Source organism: Leptodactylus fuscus, chromosome 2, assembly GCF_031893055.1.
Source record: "Leptodactylus fuscus isolate aLepFus1 chromosome 2, aLepFus1.hap2, whole genome shotgun sequence".
Classification (NCBI taxonomy): Eukaryota; Metazoa; Chordata; class Amphibia; order Anura; family Leptodactylidae; genus Leptodactylus; species Leptodactylus fuscus.
Genome location: NC_134266.1, coordinates 53646947 through 53670946, shown reverse-complemented (window position 1 = coordinate 53670946; position 24000 = coordinate 53646947). Strand labels below are relative to the sequence as shown.

The 24000-nt window shown below is 41.2% G+C and overlaps 1 protein-coding gene across 1 annotated transcript in view; it reads right to left on the bottom strand.

Moving 5' to 3' along the window:
- The window catches only part of POLA1 (DNA polymerase alpha 1, catalytic subunit), a 198263-nt gene that overhangs the window by 20820 nt on the left and 153443 nt on the right, over positions 1-24000 (bottom strand). Inside the window, exon 35 of the mRNA XM_075263727.1 lies at positions 16260-16356. Within this exon, the coding sequence (XP_075119828.1) occupies positions 16260-16356 (97 nt within the window). The remainder of the gene's footprint in view (positions 1-16259; positions 16357-24000) is intronic.

Here is a 24000-nt window from a genome sequence, read left to right as displayed (position 1 = left end):
GGAGTGCATTAAACAGAGAACAGAGGAAATGTATTATCTGTCAACGGTACAATGGATTTCACCACTAGATAGGAGTGGTACATGTTTTACCCTGTAGCTGTTAGTGATGGTGCCACTGGTGGTGACCGAGTACTACAAAAGAGCAGCTCTTGACACATCTGAAGAGCCAGCTATTCTTCCCATCCAATCTACCAAGACTGGAGTCAGAACCACTCATAACAGAGTGAAAAGAGTCTTAGGCTGCATTCACACAGAGTAACGCCAGGCGTTTTTTGTGTGTTTTTTGCACATAGCGCCGCGTTTACGCCGCGTAGCGCCGCGTATACGCCGCGTTAACGCCGGGCAACGCCACCGCTAAATAGCGCGGCGTTAACGCGGCGTATACGCGGCGTAAACGCGGCGCTATGTGCAAAAAACACACAAAAAACGCCTGGCGTTACTCTGTGTGAATGCAGCCTTAGTCTGCAACCAGAATGTAGTGTATGTGGATGCATATATATACCCAATCATCTGTGCAAGACTATCTGCCCTCCGACGGAAACCCACATATCCCCGGAGGCGAGATCCACCACCTGGAGCCCACACAGACAAGAAGAAATAGCCAAGACAGAATTGTCAACAAGAGTGAGAAACAACTGCTGAACCTGTGTCGGAGCCTGGGACTATACATAATGAACGGACGTATCAGAGGCGACTCCACAGGACGCTTCATACTAAACTCTCAAGTGGGCAACAGCGTGGTGGACTATGCCATCACGGATGCAGACCCAGCAGAAACAGGACTTCACAATCTCCCCCGAATCGCACCTATCAGACCACAACCAGATCCTGCTTTACATGAGGTCCACGAATAAACCATCTACACAGCAGCCCCACCAGACTGGCCTCTACAACCTACCACGACACTCCAAATGGGCTAACCACCAGGCCAAGGAATACAGTCCCACAAATGGTATGACAGCGACTGCAGAGCAATACGCCACTTCCTAAGGGCAACCTCCAACCAAAAACACAGAGACTCCAGCAACAAAGAAGCGAGGGAAGCCTACGACAATCTGTGCAGGTGATACAAAGGCATCCTCAGAGGGAAGAAACAGAGGTACCTCTACCACAAAACAGAGCAACTCGAGAACTCCCTCTAGGACAGCTCATTCTGGGAGACCTGACACCACATGGGCAGACAGCCCAAGAAAAACTCCATCCACATCCAAAACGGCAACATCTGGCTCAACTACTTCAAAGACCTCTACAAAAACATCCCTGGAGAAGACCTAACCATGGAACAGCAACAGATAATCACCAAACTGAAGGATATGGAGAAGACCATCAAAAACTTCCAAAACCCTTTAGACTCACCAATCACCATAAAAGACATACAAGAAAGAATCGCCCTGCTGAAAAACAGATAGGCCAGTGGTCCCAACGGCAACCTACCAGAGATTATCAAGCACAGCCCCCTAGCAATACATGTGGCACTGGCAAAACTATTCACCTTCACCCTCAACACCGGACACTTCCCCTAAGACTGGAACAAAGGCCTCATAACCCCCATTTACAAGAACGGGGACCATTACGACCGCAGCAACTACAGAGGGATCCACGTCAGCAGCACGCTGGGGAAACTGTTCAACAGCATCATCAATAACAGAATCCTCACCTTCCTCACACAACACGAGGTCCTCAGCAAGAGCCAAGCAGGGTTCATGCCAAACCACCGCACCACGGACCATATCTACACCCTGCATAGCCTCATCAAGACCCACGTCTACAAAACCAGAAGAGGCAAAATATTTGCCTGTTTCGTGGACTTTAAAAAGTCATTTGACTCAGTGTGGCACCCAGGCCTGCTCCTGAAACTCCTAGAGAGCGGAATAGGAGGAAGAACATATGATGTCATCAATAGCTCCTATAGCAGAAACCAGTGCAGTGTGAAGATGAACGAGAAGAGAACAGCATACTTCCAGCAGGCCCAAGGAGTCAGACAGGTCTGCAATCTGAGCCCAACACATACATTAATGAACTGGCTGCAGCCCTGGAGGCCTCACCAACTCAAGGCCTCACCCTGAATGACCGTATGGTGAAGTTCTTGCTGTATGCCGACGACCTCCTACTCCTGTCCCCCACAGAGAGGGGCCTCCAAGACAGCCTTGCAGTACTGAAAAAATTCAGCACAACATGGGCATTACCTATCAACCTCAAGAAGACCAAGACGACCAAGTCATGATATTCCAGAAGAAGGGCCACAATAAAGCCCCCATCCCACACTTCACACTAAATGGCTCCACACTGGAGAAAACCAGCAGCTACACCTACCTGGGATTGCAGCTCAACCAATCAGGCAGCTTGAAAGCAGCAATAGAGACCCTGAAAGAAAAAGCCTGCAGAACCTTCACACCATCAGAAGACAGCTGTACCACCTCAAACCACCGGTGAGGATCTGGCTGAAGATATTAGACGCAGTCATCGCTCCGATCCTTCTCTACGGCAGCGAAGTCTGGGGCCCAGCCACCTACTCAGACCAGCCAAAATGGTACTCTAGCCAGAGACCTTCGACCTGGAGTTCTGTAAATACCTGCTCCACGCCCACCACAGCACCTCCAACATGGCATGCCAGGAAGAACTAGGCAAGCTCCCACTATGGCTCACCATGCTGAAGAGGGCACTAGTATTCTAGGCGCACATTCAAGGCAGCAACCCCGACTCCTACCACCACCAAGAATGGCTAAGCCACAGAACCCTGAACAAACCTGGCCACCCCAACCAAATGATAGCCAACCGCCAAACTAGAACCACCAACAGGCAATGATCAAGGCCCAAATAAAGGGGGCCATAGAGAAAAACAAAGAGCAGTACATCGAACAATGGAGAAACTAAATAACTCCAAGAAGCTCACCGTATACCAGTCACTACGAAGGAACTACACCATGGCCACTTACCTAGAAAAAATACCCCACTACAAACACAGACAGACCCTGAGCCAGTACAGACTGAGCGCCTAGAGATTGAAACAGGGCCGCACAGGCAGTCGTACAAGCCACGAGAGAACAGACTGTGCCAACACTGCAACCAAGTGGTCCTAGAAGATGAGGCCCACTTCCTGTTACACTGCATCACTCAGCTGTGAGGGCCATCTACTGCCAAAGACTCTGCCCACAGCCCAGACTTTACATCAGCAGACGAGAAGTGGAAACTCTACATCCTACTGGGAGAAGAGGAATCTACTGTGGAGATCGCTGTCCAACTGCCACTAAATGAGGGGAAGATGAGACCCCAAGGACTATTATACCCCTTTATCACCCCACCTAATCACTCACCCACCCACCCTATGCCCGTCCATACCCACATGTCCCAAAAAAAATCAAGGATACCTCCAAAGGACCCACTCCACCCCACCCCCACCCACTCCATGTGTTGGTTCATTCCCATTTCATGCATTTAATATTACAGCAACTTCTATCTATCTATCTATCTACATACACACACACGCTCACAATTGAGACCATGCACAATTTTTTTCTTTTTTTAAACACCTGGGATTTTAGATCACATGACTTCCTTGGGAAGTGACCCTATGTATGTATTTCCTGTGTGTAATGATGCATGTTACTAGTAGCCCAAAACAGGTCAGCACTGTGTGCCCTGCCTCTAGCTGAAAAATACAGACATGTTTTATTGATTTCCCTACCTGAAAGGAGGCTGGATTACTTCCTTTCCTCCTTAAGCATGTATATACACAGAATATATTAGAGGGGTTTCCCAGTATCTCTAATTTCACTTCTAGTCTAGGTCATGCATATTTCATATCGTGTGTTTGCCTATGTTATTTATAACAATCTCATTTATGAGATTGCTTCCAGTTTATCTATTGTGAGATGCTATTGGAATGTATTATTTTGTATTCGTCATTTTCTACATTCTTAAGATAATAAAAAAAAAGGGGAAGGGGTTTTCTTGTCTTCTACTTAATGTAGTCTGCCAGCAGGAAAATCGGTATCAGACTAATGACAGTATCTTGTAGGGCAGCTTTACACTTTCCAAAGAAGCCTTTCTTATTCTGCATTGCAGCTCCATTTTCATGAAAATCTGTATTTTATGTGTGTGCAAATTGTAGCTGTAATGGGCTACAGGGCGTTTCTTCTGCTGTAGGGGCTTCACACTCCGCTCTAGATAACCTTCCCTAACTGCAGACAAAGTGGAAGAAATCACTCAAGCAATGGTGGAAGTAGCTGGATGTCATTTAGGCGTGACTATCTAGAGCAGAGAGTGAAGCCCCGGTAGCAGAAGAAACGCCCCTAAACCCCATATCAGGTAATTTGCATAAGAATAAAACGTGGATTTTCATGAACATGGAGCTACAATTCAGAGTAAAGGAATATTTGGAAAGTGTAGAAGCCACCCTATAAGGTACTGCCCTTAGTTTGATACAGATTTTCCTGCTGACAGATTAAGATTGGTCATCAATAGAAGTTTGGAGGTAGCCATCCACACAAGCTTTCTCTGAAATTGCAGCTTTTCTTTTCCCACAACATCTGGACAGGATTAGCCAGAATCTCATTCACTTTACTGGTATTGTAAAATAGAGCAGGGTTGTTTTTTTGTTGCGTGGTCACAGCAGGTAAAAATGCTGGATTTCCACAAAGTGGGGCCTTAGCCTAAAGGGGTCCTGCCATCTCCTGGATCAGACTGAAGGTTGTAGCTTAAGTTAACTGAAGTGTTTAACCAAAGACATTGGTTTGTTCATCTTACTCAGTTTGTCAGATATTGCACAGTACCACTGCTTTGGTGGTCAGCCATCTCTCTTCTCCTTACTGTTAATAACAGCTAATGGAGAAGTCTGTCAGCTCTGCAAAGTGGTAAGGGTGGTAAGGGATAGTGCTTAATCCTTGCCTCAGTAATCTCGGTATATATGTCCAGAGAGAACTGCAGTTTAGTTTTGAAACACAATATTGGCTGGAGCACAATGGCGAAGCTTGAAAACCAACATGTCATTTGAAACCAGGAAATAGAAGGGAGAAGAGACAGGAGAACAGGTGAAACCCTGAGATTGGACAAATCCTTAAAAATAAAGATTTCAATGGTCATTGTTAACTTCTGTGACATGATATAACCACTGTTATATTACACTTATCACTGTAATATTAAATTGTGCCACACACACACACTTTTCATTTTCAACCTTTAGCCACATTTCAGGCTTCAAACATGAAGATATCAAATTTACATTTTTTGGGAGGAATCATCAAGTGGGCCACAATTGTGAAGTGGCACAAAATTTATTGGATATTTTAAACTTTTTTAACAAATAAAAAACAGAAAAAGTGGGGCATGGAAAATTATTTGACCCCCTTGCGTTAAAGGGATCCTATCACTCAGACATGCTTTTTTCTAAGTACCACGTCGGAATAGCCTTAAGAAAGGTAATTCGTCTCCTACCTTTCGTCTTCTCCGCACCACCATTCGCATACAATCCCGTTTTCTCTCGGTATGCAAATTAGCTCTCTTCCAGAAATGGGGGCAGGCCCCGGCGCACAGACAGCACTGGGGGTGTCCCCAATGCTGCGAGAGAACTCTCTTCAGCGCCGCCTCCATCTTCGTCAGCAGCATCCTCTTCAGCGTCTTCTTCCGGCACTGGCTTGTAACTTCTAGGCCTCGGGCAGAGCAAACTGCGCATGCCCAGAGGCCACGGGAAAATGGCCGCTTGCACAGTACTGTGTTGCTTTTACGCCAAACATATCGTTTTGTATTGTGGCCAAAAAGTTGAATTTTTGTTTCATCTGATCAGAGCACCTTCTTCCACATGTTTGGTGTGTCTCCTAGGTAGCTTGTGGCAAACTTTAAACGAGACTTTTTATGGATATCTTTGAGAAATGGCTTTCTTCTTGCCACTCTTCCATAAAGGCCAGATTTGTGCAGTGTATGACTAATTCTTGTCCTATGGACAGACTCTCCCACCTCAGTTGTAGATATCTGCAGTTCATCCAGAGTGATCATGGGCCTCTTGGCTGCATCTCTGATCAGTCTTCTCCTTGTTTGAGATGAAAGTTTAGAGGGATGGCCGTGTCTTGGTAGATTTTCAGTGGTCTGATACCCCTTCCATTTCAATATGATTGTTTGCACAGTGCTCCTTGGGATGTTTAAAGCTCGGGAAATCTTTTTGTATCCAAATCCGGCTTTAAAATTCTCCACAACAGTATCTCGGGCCTGCCTGGTGTGTTCCTTGGTCTTCATGATGCTCTCTGCCCTTTAAACAGAACCCTGAGCCTATCACAGAGCAGGTGCACTTATACGGAGACTTGGTTACACACAGGTGGATTCTATTTATCATCATCAGTCATTTAGGACAACATTGGATCATTCAGAGATCCTCACTGAACTGAACGGAGTGAGTTTGCTGCACTGAAAGTAAAGGGGCCAAATAATATTGCACGCCCCACTTTTCAGTTTTTTCTTTGTTAAAAAAGTTTAAAATATCCAATAAATTTAGTTCCACATCACATTGTGTCCCTCTTGTTGATTCTTCCCCCCAAAATTTAAGTGTTATATCTTTGTTTGAAGCCTGAAATGTGGCAAAAGGTTGAAAGGTTCAAGGGGCCGAATACTTTCGCAAGGCACTGTATGTATATATACATATATATATATATATATACACACACACACACACACACTTATTTTAGTACATATGCTAACTTAAATGCTGCAGATTTTATTGTTTTACATTTGCAAATGTAGTTTATAATTTAACTGGCCCACTTTCCAAATTGTCGTTGAAAGTGTAAGACCGTTTGTCTTCTCAAGCAACTCGAGTGGATAGGTATTTAGCTGAACTAACATCTCTGCACAAGTTACAAAAGCATGAATCAATGTGTGTGTTCATGAGAAGAAACAACTAGTCTTTGATTTACACTAGGGCTTTACCAATTCCTTAACTTTAGGCTAAATTACTTTGCAGGAAAATGTTATTTAAGGAGTCTCTAAAATGTCCTCCTTCATTTATCATTGTAATAATCACTTCATATCTTATATTTCATGTCTCTCATTCATATTGATGAGAATGAATTAGGAAGGATCTATCAGTCTCTCCATCTCAGCTGAATGTGAAGTGCTATTCTGACAGTCGGTGTGGCAGGTTGACACTGATATATTGTGTCTGTCCAATATTGGCGTGGTTTCACACTGTGATATTTTTCTGATGCATACAACCTTTCCATAAAAATTGATAGAAAAAGTGAATGCGCAAACACCTGATTATGTTAGGGGAAGGCAGTCTGTCATATTTCTGTAGCACGGGAAATGTATCGGTACATCTGAACTGGCATTTGATACTGTATATAGAAGATGCCAGTTGGGGTCAGAGACCTACTTTTAAATAGTATGAATCTTGCTCGGTGTGTATGGTCCTTTATACGCTATTGTCACTGCGAAATAGTCCTTGATAATATCTGGTACTTTTTTGGTCACATTTCAGATTATCATTGTACTAGAAAGCTGGGCACCACCCTCTAGTCTGAAGTTGAAGTAGCATCACATTTTGTTCATATGTTTTGCTCATCTGCATATATTGTATTGTTTTGTACTCATGTTCGGCTCATGAGATGCCTATTTACTGACGAGTATGTTCTCGTCATTATTATATACTGCCTTCCCTCATGATACTATTTTTACGTATTTATCCCCTGTGATAATACACTGTTAGCTTTTTGTTTTTGTTATTATATTTTGGACTTTTTCTGTACACTTCACTGATTATATGTATATATTTATCTTCTTTCAGTTATACTGATGAAGGTCTTTGGACCGAAACGTCTATAAGTGTAACTTTGGATGCCTGTAATAAACACATAAAATTTCTTTTGAGTGCCAGAAAAATCTATTATGAAATCTGATATTCTCTTAAAGGGGTTATGAAGGAAAAAATAAAGCTTACCAGTGCATTTCCTGCACCGGATAAGCATTATTACTAATATATATCCAGGTCCTTGAGGAGTTCAGGATGACTGGCCTACAAGTTTCCTTCCACAATTTTCTCCGCTGACACTCCAACTATTGGTCACACGACTGACTCTATTCTACTCTATGGAAATGCAGAAAGAGTCGAGTCAGTGATGGCCCAGAGTGTCGAACAGGGGAGACCGTGCACAGAGCCCTCTGTCACCCCACTGTGCAAATGTAATCATCAGGGAGCTGCTTGTATACAAGTTATACATCTTCCGTAGGGAATGCAGTAGTAAGCTTCTCATGTCCCTGCATAACCCCCTTTACAGTGGATCTTTACTACATGAGCCGACGAGACTGCAGCCATGTTCCTACAACAAATTAAGCTATTTTCACTAGACCAAAAAAATATCACAATCTGCAATATTGCTTTAAGGATATTCAACTGTGTAGTATGATCTATACCTATAGCACTGCTAAACAAGATGTAAAATGAAATGAAAGTGCACTGGGCTTAGAGCCTCCAAGCCTGCAATTTTCATTGTTCTATTCTCCATATTAAGCCAAGGAGACATTGTGAACCTCTGAAGGCCACAGACTGGCAATTACAATTTAGTAATAATGCCCTAGCTATAACAAGCGGTCTGCAAAGCTGAAGAAAACAAATGTATATAAAATTCGGGCCCGATGCATTACCAAATTGAGTTAGCATTATCGTTGGAGCAATATATGCTCTATTTCCCATTATTTATCAAGCCCAATCCATTTCTTTCTTACCAATTACATCCCCTATCATTTCCAAAATCTACAAACTGTTTTCAATCAACAGATTTCTTTATTATAGTGTGCAGGCCGCTTGTTACTCCCTCTCTCCTATGTGGAATCCTTGATTGGACGAGCCGCTCTGAATTTCACATGGACTGTGATTGCACATATCAAATAAATTAAGGCTGCCAATCTCCCCTTGGAGCATCTCCTTTATCTGTAGTATGGCTCGAGAGCAACCTGAGTGCATTTGCTTAGGGGCAAATGAAAGGGGTTGAAATCTAGACAAAGAAACTCTCACTTATTGCATTTTGATGACTTTTCAACTACTAACCTATGGCTACAATCACTACAGGCAAGTAAAAGGAAAAACAACTAGGACCGGGTAAATCAACTTAATAGCTAAAATAAACGGGGGAAAAACAGCACTGATGACATACATTATTAATACTAAACTATTTCCATTACACAATTTGAACTTGACAAGCCTTTTCACATTCCCTATGTTACCAGGTGATCTGCAGACAATACACACTCTGGTAAAAGAATAGTTTATCAGGCGGAACAAAGAAAGAAACAGTAAGTTAGTATTGTTATGCACAGTTGCCTCTGTATCAATACAGATAATGGGTTAAATCTTGAGACAAAATGTTTCAAAACTCACAATAAATGTCTAATACCATTCAACGTGCACAAGCGACCCAAAGTGACATTATGACTACATTCTACCTTTATATATAAGCTGCACCAATTACATTGACACACGAGGCCCACTGAGAGAGTTGTCACATTCAACAACATGTTAAAAAGCCCAAAGATGCGATATTTATTGTCATGCCTGGTTCGTGTGCTCATGGCAACAGCGCCTTTAGGATGGATATTGCCATTGATGGTCCAAAGCTTTGTAATTTCATAAAAGAAAATGCATTAAAAAAATCTAAATGTCTCCTATACATTACTGACTACATGTGATGTAATCCATTATCCAGTTTACTTTCAGTGCAACCTGCTATAAATATCAGTCAGAGACAGAAGCTGGGCTGAAGGCGATGGATTGGAGTATAGTGTAGCTCACACTTCAGATACTCAGAAGGGAGTTCTTTATATTTGAAAAACTGCTCAAGTAGGTTTTAAAATGTAAAAGAAATGAGAAGTATAAGTCACACCCATCCTGGAGCTACACAGGTCCCTGGCTGGCCTCTACTTCCTCTCAACACACAGGAAATTGCAAGCCACAAGGTCACCTGCCCCGGACAACTACAGGCCTTTCTTGTGCCATTTACATCTGGTTATAAAGTTCCTCCTCCCTTCTCCATAGACTTCTGTGTAAGGCTTGATAGGGATATAGGTACTATTAGCGATAACAAGGCAGCTATTTCATTTTATACTAATTTTCTATGAGCTGACATAGATTTCACTGCAAGCATGCAACCTGATGGAAGGGTGCGCCTTGACAAAAAATAAGGTGCGCCCTGTCACAAATAAGGTGCGCCCTGTCACAAATAAGGTGCGCCCTGTCACAAATAAGGTGCGCCCTGTCACAACTAAGGTGCGCCCTGTCACAACTAAGGTGCGCCCTGTCACAACTAAGGTGCGCCCTGTCACAAATAAAGTGCGCCCTGTCACAAATAAGGTGTGCCTTGTCACAAACAAGGTGCGTCCGGTCACAAATAAGGTGCGCCCTCTGCTGGCACAGGGAATATGAAAACACCAGTCTTCATAAGTTCCCACTAAAGAGTCTAAATGAAGAGAAGGAAGAAAACAGCCTTAAATGCGTAGAAGAATACAAGACATATTGCAAGGTTTCTTGTAATAATTTATAAAAAGCCGTTTCATATATATCTCATAAGCTTAGTCATGACGTGGTAGTCTTGATAGAATTCATACAGACTAGACAAGAGAAAAAATACCAGTAATTGTTCTAGCGCTAACAATATAAATGACACATTGTGAAATTAAATTTACATTTTTAGGTGAAGTCACTTCACCACCCACGGATTAGGAAATCTTACAGTACCATAAACATATTAAAGGAAAGGTTGATCCAAACCATGATCTAGAAGTAGAGACTAAATGTAGACTTAACCATATTCTTTCACATATCATCAAGGAGTGAATAGCAACCTATTACCCAGCAATTACAGGTGACCTTTAGAGGCGAAGGAGGTTCAGTTACAATCATACAAGTATATGGCGGTGATACAGGCCTACAATGTCATCAGCCTGACTGCAGACTCGCATTTTAATTCCAAATCACAGAGAACAAAGAGTTTCAGCCACAGTCCAAACCGATCCTTAAAATAAAACAATAATGAAGGTGGTGCAAAGATCTGTTTCATCTCCGCCATTTAGCTTTGCCTTTGAAGTCAGATTTTCAATCGTTACTTTTCTACTCCATATATGTATAAACTAAATTTGTAAATGAAAATAAAACTCGAACACAAAAACCCGGGACAAATTTAAACCACCTACAATACTGAACATACCAAACTGGACCTTTTTAAGGGGTCCAGTTAGGCAGCAGATGCAGTACTGTCTGGTACTCCCGAGACCACATGACTGTGCTTGTCCAATCACAATTTCTGTTCAATCAAGTCAAACCTGCCGTGATGTCACAGAACCAAGACTTACGATGTCAGACTTCTGCCTGGCAGTTTGTCATAAATGTAACTTTATCTAATTGTATAACTATCACTTTAAGATACTCATGCCTATATTTTAATAGACATTTTTTTTAAGGGGATCTTTCACCACTTCAAGTTCTTAGTATCTATTAATAGGTGCCGCTCCACTGGTTTCATCATAGGGGCCGCTCCACTGGTTTCATCATAGGGGCCGTTCCACTGGATTCAGTATAGGTGCCGTTCCACTGGTTTCATCATAGGGGCCGTTCCACTGGATTCAGTATAGGTGCCGTTCCACTGGTTTCATCATAGGGGCCGTTCCACTGGATTCAGTATAGGTGCCGTTCCACTGGTTTCATCATAGGGGCCGCTCCACTGGTTTCATCATAGGGGCCGTTCCACTGGATTCATCATAGGGGCCGTTCCACTGGATTCATCATAGGTGCCGCTCCACTGGATTCAGCATAGGTGCCGCTCCACTGGACTCCGCATAGGTGCCGCTCTACTGAGTTCATCATAGGTGCCTCTCCATTGAGTTCATCATAGGTGTTGCTCCACTAAGTTCATCATAAGTGCCGCTCCACAGAGTTCATCATAGGTGCCGCTCCACTGAGTCCATCAGAGTTAGAATTTTCTCTCAGTTCCAGCACTGCTGCTCACACAGTCCAAGAGTACAGGGCTGTAGTTCAGTACCAGACACAGTCACACTTACCAATGTGCTGGGTACCTTGCGCCAGTGAGCAAGGCTTCCTCTGGTCTTGTTGAAATGTGGGGTCCCAAGTTCTTCACTTGGACTTATTATATTTACTAGTAGACATTTTAATTCAGAGATTAACTAAAGTGCTCGCATTAGGGTGGATTTACACCTGCGCCCGGTCTCTGCTTTGTGGGTTTCCGTCTTCTGCCCGAGAAACTGGACAGGAGACGGAAACCCGGCAGTCAGTGTCCACTAGTGAGCATCTTCTGGTCTCCACGGCGAAACTGTTTTTTTTTTTTTTTTTTAACCGGACACAAAGTCCCGCATGTCCGACTTTGTGTCTGGTTAAAAAAACCGATTTCGCCAGGGAGAGGCAGAAGACGCTCACCGGTGGTCACTTTGTAAACCCATTCAAGTGAATGGGTTTGAAAACTGACTGCCCGTTTCCGTCTCCTGTCCAGTTTCTTGGGCAGAAGACGGAAATCTGCAAAGCGGAGACCAGTCACGGGTGTGAAGCCGCCCTAAGTGGTATTTTTTCACTATGCTTTGTAGTCTGTGTTGGCAGTATACATTAGGAAGATTGTGCGACCTGTTCTTACAACTCCGTGTATATTCATATAGTAGTGTTATCCACAGGCACAAATTGTTAAAAAAAAAAAACCCCACAACTAAATGACAGAAATGAAACAAATGTAAGGAAGTAACAAATGATGGCAGGGCCAAGCCAAACTCCTGCAGTCTGATACCATGGGGATACATGGTTTAACATAGAAACTATATAAAAAAAACAGCAGCTTTTGCCTCTGTAATGCTGCTCGTCTCAGGGTAACCCAGCTCTGGGCTATAAAATCACAAGGATTAATGTGATATCCAAAAATCAGATATAACAAAAGAGATATTCAAAAACAGTGAGAAAGCTGAATGATTTTTCAACCATGAAATCCTGTCTCACTTAGTCACTGACTAAAAGATAGGTCACTGGACTTTATCTAATCTGGTGAGTAACCAGAACTCAGTGGCGTGGCGTATAAATAGGGGATGTGGAAGGTAAAGCAAAAAAAAAAAAAAAAAAAATAATTTCATCATAATCAGTGTAATAAACATATTAAAATATTTTATTAATCAAGATAATTGCCCAGTCCTATTACTAGGGCTCAGTAAATGTATCTTGTAAAGCTCTATTCACACCCCAAAAAGGACATTTCTCAAAGCCCTTTTATATCTGTTTTCACGGATCCGTCATAGACTTCAGTCCATTAAGGGATCTGCAAAAATGGGCAAAAATAGGACAGAGATTTCTTTAAAACAGATTGTCCAAAAATGGAGGCTACTAACATATTAGAGTATAATCTTAGAGTAAGCCATGGTCACCAAAGTGTGCACATCACCTATACTGAAACCTGCAATGCTAATACTGAACCCACAGGGTCCAAAAGCAACATTTTCCCCATAATGGAGCAGCAAAAGGGTTAAGAAACATTTCCATAACAGAGAAGACGTGTTCTATTGTGTAAATAGAAATTGTGCTGTCTGTCATTCAGTCATATTTGTATGTCTTTCGTGATCAGATTAAATGTCTGATTCAAGATAAGCGGAGATACTATGTTATGTTTTATGTCAAAATAATTACATAATTATATTCAGAGCTAAATTATTTAAGATCGGAAAACATTCTGATATGCATTTGACAGTCGGATTCTTGGCAGGCACAAATCATCTTAACAATGAACTTCCATTAACATGTGTATTTACTTCATTTAAGAACCATACACACGTATATGTATCTACCGCAGGTATAATTTCAAGTGTTTGTTAAAAGGTGGTCATTTGTAACATGAAACATTTTTTTAGCACAATGCCTGCACTATGAGGTTGCCATGTATTTATATCACTCCTCTGAGTATACCCACTGACTACCAGCCGAAGCCTGCATGATATTAACCAGAATTCATTTAGGCTAAATATGAGGTGCTAAAAAGTTTGTACGCAGGTGAGAAAGGCTGGAGATTTTACACTATGCAATTAAGCCCTTTTACAAGCTAAACTAAGGTATAAATAAATGGACGTGGACTTGGCGTATTGCTACCAGGAGTCTATTCTCATTCACATGTTATATATTAGTGATTGGATTCTAAAAATAATAATAAAAATAATAAATTAATTATAGTACAAAAATGAAAGTATGAGAATAGGATAAAATATGAGCTTACAGACATGGGGATTTAATACAACCAATTGACTTGAGACATAAAGGATGTACCATTATATATTGGTGAAGATCAGTGGATCAGCGGCTGCAGATAGACAGCATGCTCTCCACCAACATATAGAAATTACAGAAAGTCAGGGTTGGCCATGTAATTTCTCTTACAGCAACCATCTACTACTTTACACTACTATGGCTCATCCTTGGGGAAAGGATAAACTGTGCATTTTTTCAGCAGAATATCCGAACTTACACTAGCACCAAATGCATGAGATTTTACAAAGTATCACCTGAAAGAGTAAAACAGTGGATAATCCTTATGGAAACGGACCTCTTGTGTCCTCAGCAGGTCACTCTATGATGCGGATTTTCACCACATATTTCATCCTTGTCTCCATGAAAGACAGTTTTCTACTTACTTTATGTCTTGTTTGATGTATCTAACTCCATCATAATGTATTTCACCTATAATAACACACACACATAGATATATATATATATATATATATATATATATATATATATTATATATATATATATATATTTTTATCTGCTGTTATTTTTGGTATCATCAAACGAGACTATAATTCTATTTCCTAACACGTGGACTGGAAGTTTGACATACAGCATTATGAAATACAAAAAAAACGGAGGAAAACTCTAGTCTTGAGTCAGAAGTATACATCAGTCATGTGTACTGCCAATGGAAAGCTGAAACGTATCCCACTACCCCTCTCTATAGATCTCGGGTATGTACATAGTACAGCTCATGTGGAATTAACTGTAGCTGGAGGGACTGATGTGAAAGGATCTACAAGAGTGGCAGGATAGCAGCCATACACACGCTCTACCCCTGATGGCAGGATAGCAGCCATACACACGCTCTACCCCTGATGGCAGGATAGCAGCCATACACACGCTCTACCCCTGATGGCAGGATAGCAGCCATACACACGCTCTACCCCTGATGGCAGGATAGCAGCCATACACACGCTCTACCCCTGATGGCAGGATAGCAGCCATACACACGCTCTACCCCTGATGGCAGGATAGCAGCCATACACACGCTCTACCCCTGATGGCAGGATAGCAGCCATACACACGCTCTACCCCTGATGGCAGGATAGCAGCCATACACACGCTCTACCCCTGATGGCAGGATAGCAGCCATACACACGCTCTACCCCTGATGGCAGGATAGCAGCTATACACACGCTCTACCTTTGCAAACATGGTGAAAGATTTTGTCCTGTACTTGTCAGGAAGCGCTGAACAGGTCCTATACTGTATATGGACAGGTACATTGCCAAAGCTGCTGAGGAAGCTCCAGAGAGGCTTCCCGGGCACATTTAGTATATGTATATGTATATCAGGAGGCTCAACAGTATTAATTATGGAAACCCAGCCTTTCAAGACCCCTGTTTTCTGCCACGTTTTCTATATCATGGACAGATGATACAAACTACAAAAATACAGTGTTCCCTCAACTTGTAATTGTCCAGGAAACAACATTGTAAGTTGAAGCCATTGTATCTTGAGACCATAACTCTATGGTAAACTAGTAATTTGTTCCAAATAACCCAATCCATCACCAAAAACCTATGAGAGAAAAGGGGTTGTCCAACTGTTTAAAGGAATTGCGGCTCTCGTGCAAGTGCTGTAACCCCTTCATATCACACACCATCTATTTCATAGCGGTCATGTGCTATAATTGTAGCCATGTCCCATTCACTTCTATGGGATGAGGTCATTTTTACATCATATGTCTCCAATGAAACAAATGGTGCTCAATTTAAGTAGTGAAGAGGTCACGGCTCCCATAAAGACCTCATAAGAAAAGAAGGAGAAAAAAACAAAAACAAAAAAAGATCTGGACAAGGACAACCCCTTTAGAGAAAAAGTAATCAGTTAATTATTACAAATATAGCAAATCCTTAAACACAGAAGACAGAAACAGAGGCAGAAAGCTGTATATCACTTTATGTGATGCAGACAGGAGCTGCACTACTTCTCTATGGGCCTTACGTGTCCTTACATTTTTCCTGTTCTGAAACCACCTTCTCCAGTGCATAATCCCAGTCAAAGATGAATCGATAGAAGCATAGCTGCGTGTACAAGGCCTTCTCCGGATACTGCAAAAGAACCAAAGATAACATCATCAATGTTGAATTAATCTCTGTATATAAACACAATGGGTAATACAATACTAGTCACATTGGAAGCAATCTTTACATGAAAATGTAAGTTTATTCTTCCAAACCAGAGAATCTACAATTATAGCAGGGGTGACAATTAAATCATACTGGAAATAAAATTCATTACTCCAATGACAATGCGGTATCATAGAAGGATCAATCAGGCAATCTTACTAGATACATTTATATAGATCATTATTATGTAGATTACAGATGTAATAACATGTGGGGCAGATTTCAGCGGGAAGTGAAAAATAGTTACAGCTTCACATTTTGTCTCCCCCCAACCCAAATGCTCTTTAATAAGTTTTTTCACTACAAATTAAATCCATAATCCGTTGCAAAATGAAGCCCCTATGCTGATAACCGTAAGCAAAGTTTCAGTGTCGTTCTTGAAGTTAACAAGTATTCCGGCTACACAAAAGACTGAAAACTTATTAAAGTCGATCAATCCTGGATAGTTTCATGAGCATAACCCATGATCTATATCATCAGTCACATGGAACAATATGGCGATATGGGATGCATTAGGAGATATTAATGCACTGGTATTTTTTCCTGTCTCTTTCTGGATAAATAATTAAAAAAAACCTAAAGATTACTTGTAGCTTTCAATAAACCTATAAGGGCTAGTTAACACGAGGTATATTGGGCCGGATTTTGACACAGAATTCGCGTCAGAATCTGGCTCGAAAATCTGGGGGATCCCGTGGCTGATTCAGCCGTGGACATCCGCCTCGCGACACTTTCCTCCCAACTAAGCCCATTTATTTGGCCGTAATTCAGAGCGGAGTGCCGCGACTGGATACTGATGGATTGCACCAGCATCCAGTCACGGCTAGCCGTGTTTTGGACCAGAATCTGAGGTGGCCTCCGCGTCAAATTCCAGTCCAAAAAAACTCACGTGTGAACTAGCCCTAAAAGTCTTGCATAACGCAAATTTTTACAAGTGTGTATCAGGGGAGGTACAATTTGTTAATATACCCTAAATAACCTTCCCCTTTGCTTCAATTTTTTGGTCGGCAAGGAGTAAGAATCGTTTTGATACTGTATGCGCCAACAAAATACAGGTTTTTGGTGACAGCAGTCTAAATTCTGAAATAGTATGTATGATGTGTTGTTGGAAAACAGCCTGTAGACTGTAAAGGAGTGACTAAGGCCTGGTTCACATCTGCGTTTGGGTTTCTGTAAGGGGAGTCCACTTGCAGACCCCGAATGGAAACCTAACCGCATAAGAAAGTGGTTACCTTCAGAAACCCGCGGACCCCATAGACGATAATGGGTTCATGTGGTTTCTGCACGAAACATGAGGAGAGAAAAGTGCTGCTTGCAGGATTTTTCACTCCGCATTGTTCATGCGGAGAGGGGAATGGAATGGCCCAAACGCAGATGTCAACTGTGCCTCAGAATTGTCAATTTCTAATAAGCATTGGATCAGCTTCCAACATGTTGCATGCTCCATTGGTTTAAAAAAAAAGAAAAAAAAAAAAAAAAAAGCACACAGTACTAAAATTTGTCTTCAGAGATGCCTACTGACCGGTTTACATTCGATGTGTAACTATACTAAGAATTCTAAGGGTACAGCACATAGACAATGAGAACTACGCTCCCCTGCACCCTCCATTAAAAAGGAAAAAAAAAGAAAAAGGATAAAAAAAAAAAAAAAAAGAGAGGTACAAGACCCACTGCAATAAGCTGCTCGTTGTCTCGGCACAGTAACAAATTTCGCATTATGTATCACTGCAAATATATTTTTAGAAAATCCTGATTGCAGCATCAGGAGAGTGAGAGACGGGGAAAAAAAAAGGACAGTGATTAAGTTATTTGTTTAGTTTTTAAGATTCAGGCGTAATTGCGAGTACACGTCTCCCTGACTGCACACATGCAGCAGGTTGAATAGAACGCTGAAATTACCTCCTTCATAATAGTTTGTTTTGATAATGTATTGTGTGTCGAGATGATGAGAAACAGTTGCTGTCAATTTGATTAGCCATTATATTTTTATGTTAATTGCCATTATTGGGTCCATTCTGTTTAGTGTCACCATAGAAGCCATACAATGTTAGCATAAATAACAAATTGGAGTAAATTAGGAAGATATATTTTTGCCAATTCATTTTAATTGCCCCTCAGTCCTTCCGTTGGTTAACGCAGCTGTTGACCCATAATAAGCGCTAGGTCAATATAACTGCTTGTCAATTCAGAAATGCAAAGTGCTGTGGTTCTGAGTAATGGATATACAACAACCTTTGCCAGCCAACTGAAGCAAAACGAATGGCAAGTCACATGGAGGAATAAAGCAGCAGATATGGAGTTTAGCGACCTCATATTAGTAGATGGGCTAATTAAAAGTCACTGCCTAAATGGGTAGGGAAAAATGTAATATAGTTTTTTTTTTCCCCCCCTCTGTCTCTCTAATATATCAACACCTCCTGTACATTTGCTCACTGGCACATTTTGCAATTAGCAAGATAGGTGAAAACAAAAGAATCTATTAGATTTTCAATGTCAAATATGATTAAGCTGAAGACTTAGAACAAGCAGTAATTGACTCGTTCCCTGCCATTTTTCTTCTCAGTTATAGAACTGCTGTTGCTTGGAGGAAGAAGAAAAAAAAAAAAAAAAAAAGAACATTATCTCACATTCTGGGTAATTGTTGAAGTATTTTGTCACATACATACATTTTTCTTAAAGAAGCACTTTCCATTTTTTAGGCAATCGTCAATAAAGCCTCTCCAAATGCGACGTACAGAATACTGGAATTGAGGAAACAATTGGGACTACGACCAAAATTCCAAGTTTACATCAGGGCTGTGGAGTCGATAGGCCAGATGACAGACTCTGACTCCTCTAGTGTTCCACAGCCCGACTCTGCCTCCTTCAGAAATGGCTGGCAGCCACGGACAGGCAGAAGCAAAGTAAAGATTGTTGAATTTATTAAAAAGTCTAAATGATTGAATTCCTATGAAAGTAATTATGTAACAAACTATGCATCTAATTCATTGTACAATATTAAAAATAAAAAAAAATAAAAAATTATATATATATATATATATATATATATATATATATATATATATATATATATTTTTAAACGAGAGTCAGCAACTTTTTTTTTATTGAGTCAAGCTTCTCCCAAAATTGCAGAATCTGATTCCACAGCCTTGGCTTCTATACAACAGAAGTCAATGGAGATTTATCACAAGGTGAATAGTTTGTTATGCCATACATTTGTGGCAACTCTACACGTACATTGAGAAATTTGGCTGCTCTTCAAGCTTAATTCTGTTGTCTTAAGTAGAGATGAACGAGTAGAGAAATATTCGAATATTCGATTAGAGTAGTCCTCAATATTCGAAAAACATGCTCGTTTCAGGGAAACCAAAATTCGACCAATTGGAGTCACCAAGTCGACAATGAGACCCCAGGAAATGATGCCAACACCTCTGGAATACAACTGGGACAGCAGGGGAAGCATGTCTGGGGGCATCTAACATGCCCAAGTCTTATTATTATTATTGCTGCTGCTGATTTCGCCAGCCAATGACTGTATACATTTTTTTTCCAATGTCTACATTGTCCTAGTTTCTGTCCCACCTGCCCTGCATAGTTATTGGTGTAAAGTGTTAAAAAAAAAAGTGCCAGGGAAGGTGGGAAGAGAATCTAATTTTTACTGCGTTTACCGTGTGGTACTCAATCGAGTATTTCGAATGCCGTAGTACTCGATCGAATACCTACTCGATCAAGTACTACTCGCTCATCTCTAGTCTTCATAAGTTATTTAACTTTCTAAACTATCCGACGCCAAAACTGTTGCAATTTTAGTGACTTAAAGTTGCATTTGATAAATCTGGCGTACATCAGTTCAAAGGGCTAACCACACCCAGTTTCCAAAAATCGAGTGAGTAGCCAGAATTTTTGCATGTGGGGCTTGATAAATTCCCTTTGATGTCTATGGTTGAAGGACAAATAAATATTAATAACCTATTATTAACAAGGACCTGTCACGTCTCCCGACATATCCATTTTAGTCAACTATTGTATTTTGAGAATTTTATAAATTGACAACCAGGTGGTTACTAGTTTTATTAGATTTTTTTGGGGGGGGAGAAAGGAGGCGGAACGCAACAAGTGGTAACACCCAGTTGTCAATTAAGTAAAATATTTTTTTTTAAAAACGGCACAATGGCACAGTTCAGAGATGTTAAAAATTTTCACAATTGCAGAGATATCAGGAGTGGTTAGAGCCCCGCAAAGTTGTTTTTTTATGTTTTACATTAAGCTGACATTTCTTGTGTTCTACCTAGTCCTATGTGACATACGATCTAGACTGATAAAATAATGACAGAGGAAAAAACCGAAGCGGGTCCATGTACCTGGAATAGGTCAGGTATGCAGACAAATGAGGAGAATTATGACTGAATGCTTTATACAATTAGGCAATGTCATGTGGAAATACTTCTGCATTCTCAGTCACTTCACAACTCCCTTCTCCTCAGAGTGATGCAGTAATTAAAACCTAATTATTATCTTCATTTTAAACAAAACCTAAAGTGAATACCAATTAATAACAACATACTAATGAGCATCTGCTGTGATGAAATTGAATATGAATGCGCTGCAAATTTCGGGTAATTTATTTTCGGGGAAGTGCCACTGGTTGCATTTGGCTGGTGGATGATGAGAATGTACATCATTTGCCATCACTCAATTTGGCACATGGCAATTGGCATACGGGGTCAAAGTTTAATGCTGCAGATGTTTCTCTCTAAAGTATAGCAGAGTACACTAGTAATTAGCAGTTAAGATTTAATTATTAAAAAAAAATATATATATAGATAGATAGATAGATAGATATACACACACACACATACAGTTTAGTTATATCTATGTTCATATACATACACACACAAAAATATGCATATACGCCTGCACATACACACACACATGAAAGTGTTTATCTTGTATTACGGTGCATTTACATCTGCGCCATTCTCTCCATTCTTCTGGTCCATCCCACATCCAGAAGAACTAGGGGAAAAAAAGGTCAGTCTTATGACCAACAGCAATGGATCCTGATAATCCCCTCTGACTATAATGGGGTCTGTTGGGTGTTCGTTCCCCCCCCCCCCCCTCCTCAATTTTGTTGGATAAAAAAAAAAAAGTCAGGCCTGCATGATCTGGGGTTTTTGACCAACTCTGCTCTGAACAGACACCCGGTGCAGATATGTAGTCCTAGATACATCACTGGGAACCTACATATGTGTACATTAAGAAAATGTGAAATTTATTCTAATTCTGTGATATATGAAATAGACGAAGATGTTATTATATACACTTATGTACTTTGTAGATGTATCCACATATGACATTCGTCATGACAATGGTGAAGAAAGAATTCAGTGCAGCAAATGTAAAATGCAGCTTTAGGCCTGTGCCCCAGCATCAGTAATGCAGCTTTAGGCCTCTATCCCAGCATCAGTACTGCAGCTTTAGGCCTGTATCCCAGCATCAGTACTGCAGCTTTAGGCCTGTATCCCAGCATCAGTAATGCAGCTTTAGGCCTGTATCCCAGCATCAGTACTGCAGCTTTAGGCCTGTATCCCAGCATCAGTACTGCAGCTTTAGGCCTGTATCCCAGCATCAGTACTGCAGCTTTAGGCCTGTATCCCAGCATCAGTACTGCAGCTTTAGGCCTGTATCCCAGCATCAGTACTGCAGCTTTAGGCCTGTATCCCAGCATCAGTACTGTAGCTTTAGGCCTCTATCCCAGTATCAGTACTGCAGCTTTAGGCCTCTATCCCAGTATCAGTAGTGCAGCTTAAGGCCTGTATCCCAGCACCAGTACTGCAGCTTTAGGCCTGTATCCCAGCATCAGTACTGCAGCTTTAGGCCTCAGGTCTGTATCCCAGCATCAGTAATGCAGCTTTAGGCTTGTATCTCCGCATATATATGATATTAAAACCATTGTTCAATATTTTAGATGCATTAAAAGGGTTGACTTATTTGGAGAACATTATTCTACCATATTAGTGCACACGAACACCACAGAAGTTTGTCTCCCACTTGGGACTCTCTGTTAGCCAAAAAGAGAGAGCCACTGTAGATAAAATGACTCCTGTAGTGAGATACATGGCGCAGTCTATTCACTTACATGGTATATGGGTTGCACTTTGTCCCTGTTGGGTTAAAACCTCTACAGAAAAAACATCTACGCTACAAGTAAAAGAATGAAAAAATTAGGTGTCATAGGCGTCTCACCTGTAACTTGTGACCTTTTAGGGTCTGTTCACACTGAGTTTTTTGCAGGCAGATTTTGACGCGGAATCTGCCTGAAAAAAAAACGCATCCCATTAATTTCAATGGGAGTCACTAGCTTTTTTTTTCCTCTAGCAGTTTTTTCAGCTAGCGGAAAAAAAGTAACATCACCTATGTTCAGGAGGAAAAATCCATTGAAGTCAATGGGAGGTGGAAAAAATGCAACAGGGTTTTTTTGCGCGGTTTTTGCAAAAGTCGCTAGCATTTTTTTTTAAAGGAGGTTTACAGGTCCATACGGTATGCTGGAGCAAAAAAAAAAAATGAAAAACTAAAAACGGCTAAAAAAAAAGAAACATCATGTAAGAAACATTTCCTAATTCCTGAAGCAGATTTTGTCAGCTTGCAAAAACACTCCATGTGAACATACCCTTAGTCTGCAACTCTAAAACTGCATGCTAGCCAAAGTATATACTGCCCGTCCTCACAAAAAAAAAAAAAAAAAAAAAACCCCACACACAATTGTACATGTGTACACACACTTTCATGTCAGCAAAGACATAGTTGAAAGATAAAGATCATCTTTCAAGCTTGTTTGCAGAACGCATTGCTGTAATATTGACCCATAGGTGGCAGTGTTAGAGGTTGTACCGCACATCTCTTCATGCATGTCCATACAATACATACAGTGTAACACACAGCCATACACTACCCTGTATGACCAACTTAAATGAACTAACTTTCCAGACCATGTACAGCGCAAATATTGAGTAAGTTCACAATTAGGGGCTTCACACACATGGCTACTTATTCACTTGTCCAAAACCTTGATCCACTATCAAAGAAAAGTATTGGCTCCCCTAAGGAACAGGATTCTGGCAATAGGCTGCTGTCTTATTGGTCTGTCAGACTGTAGACTGTATTACACCTGCATCGGAGGCTCCTTTAAGAGCCCTTATGGATGATATTACCATGATGGATGGAAAGAAGCGCACATGATGTAGGTTTATTCTTCCCATCATGACAATGGACACCGCAACAGAAGGAGATGACTTACGCTAGGTTCACACCGGCGTTCGGGTCTCCGTTATGAGGTTTCCGTTTTCTGCATGCAGAAGGCGGAAACCTGTCAGACCGGGTCCAGCCGCGTGCGCCAGTGAGTGTTTTATGCTCTCTGCGGGGAAACTGTTTTTGTTTTTTTAACTGGACACAGAGTACTGCATGTCCGACTCTGTGTCCGGTTTAAAAAAAAAAAACGATTTCACCGTAGAGAGCATAAAACGCTCACCGGCACTCACGGCCAGACACTTTCCAAACCCATTCAAA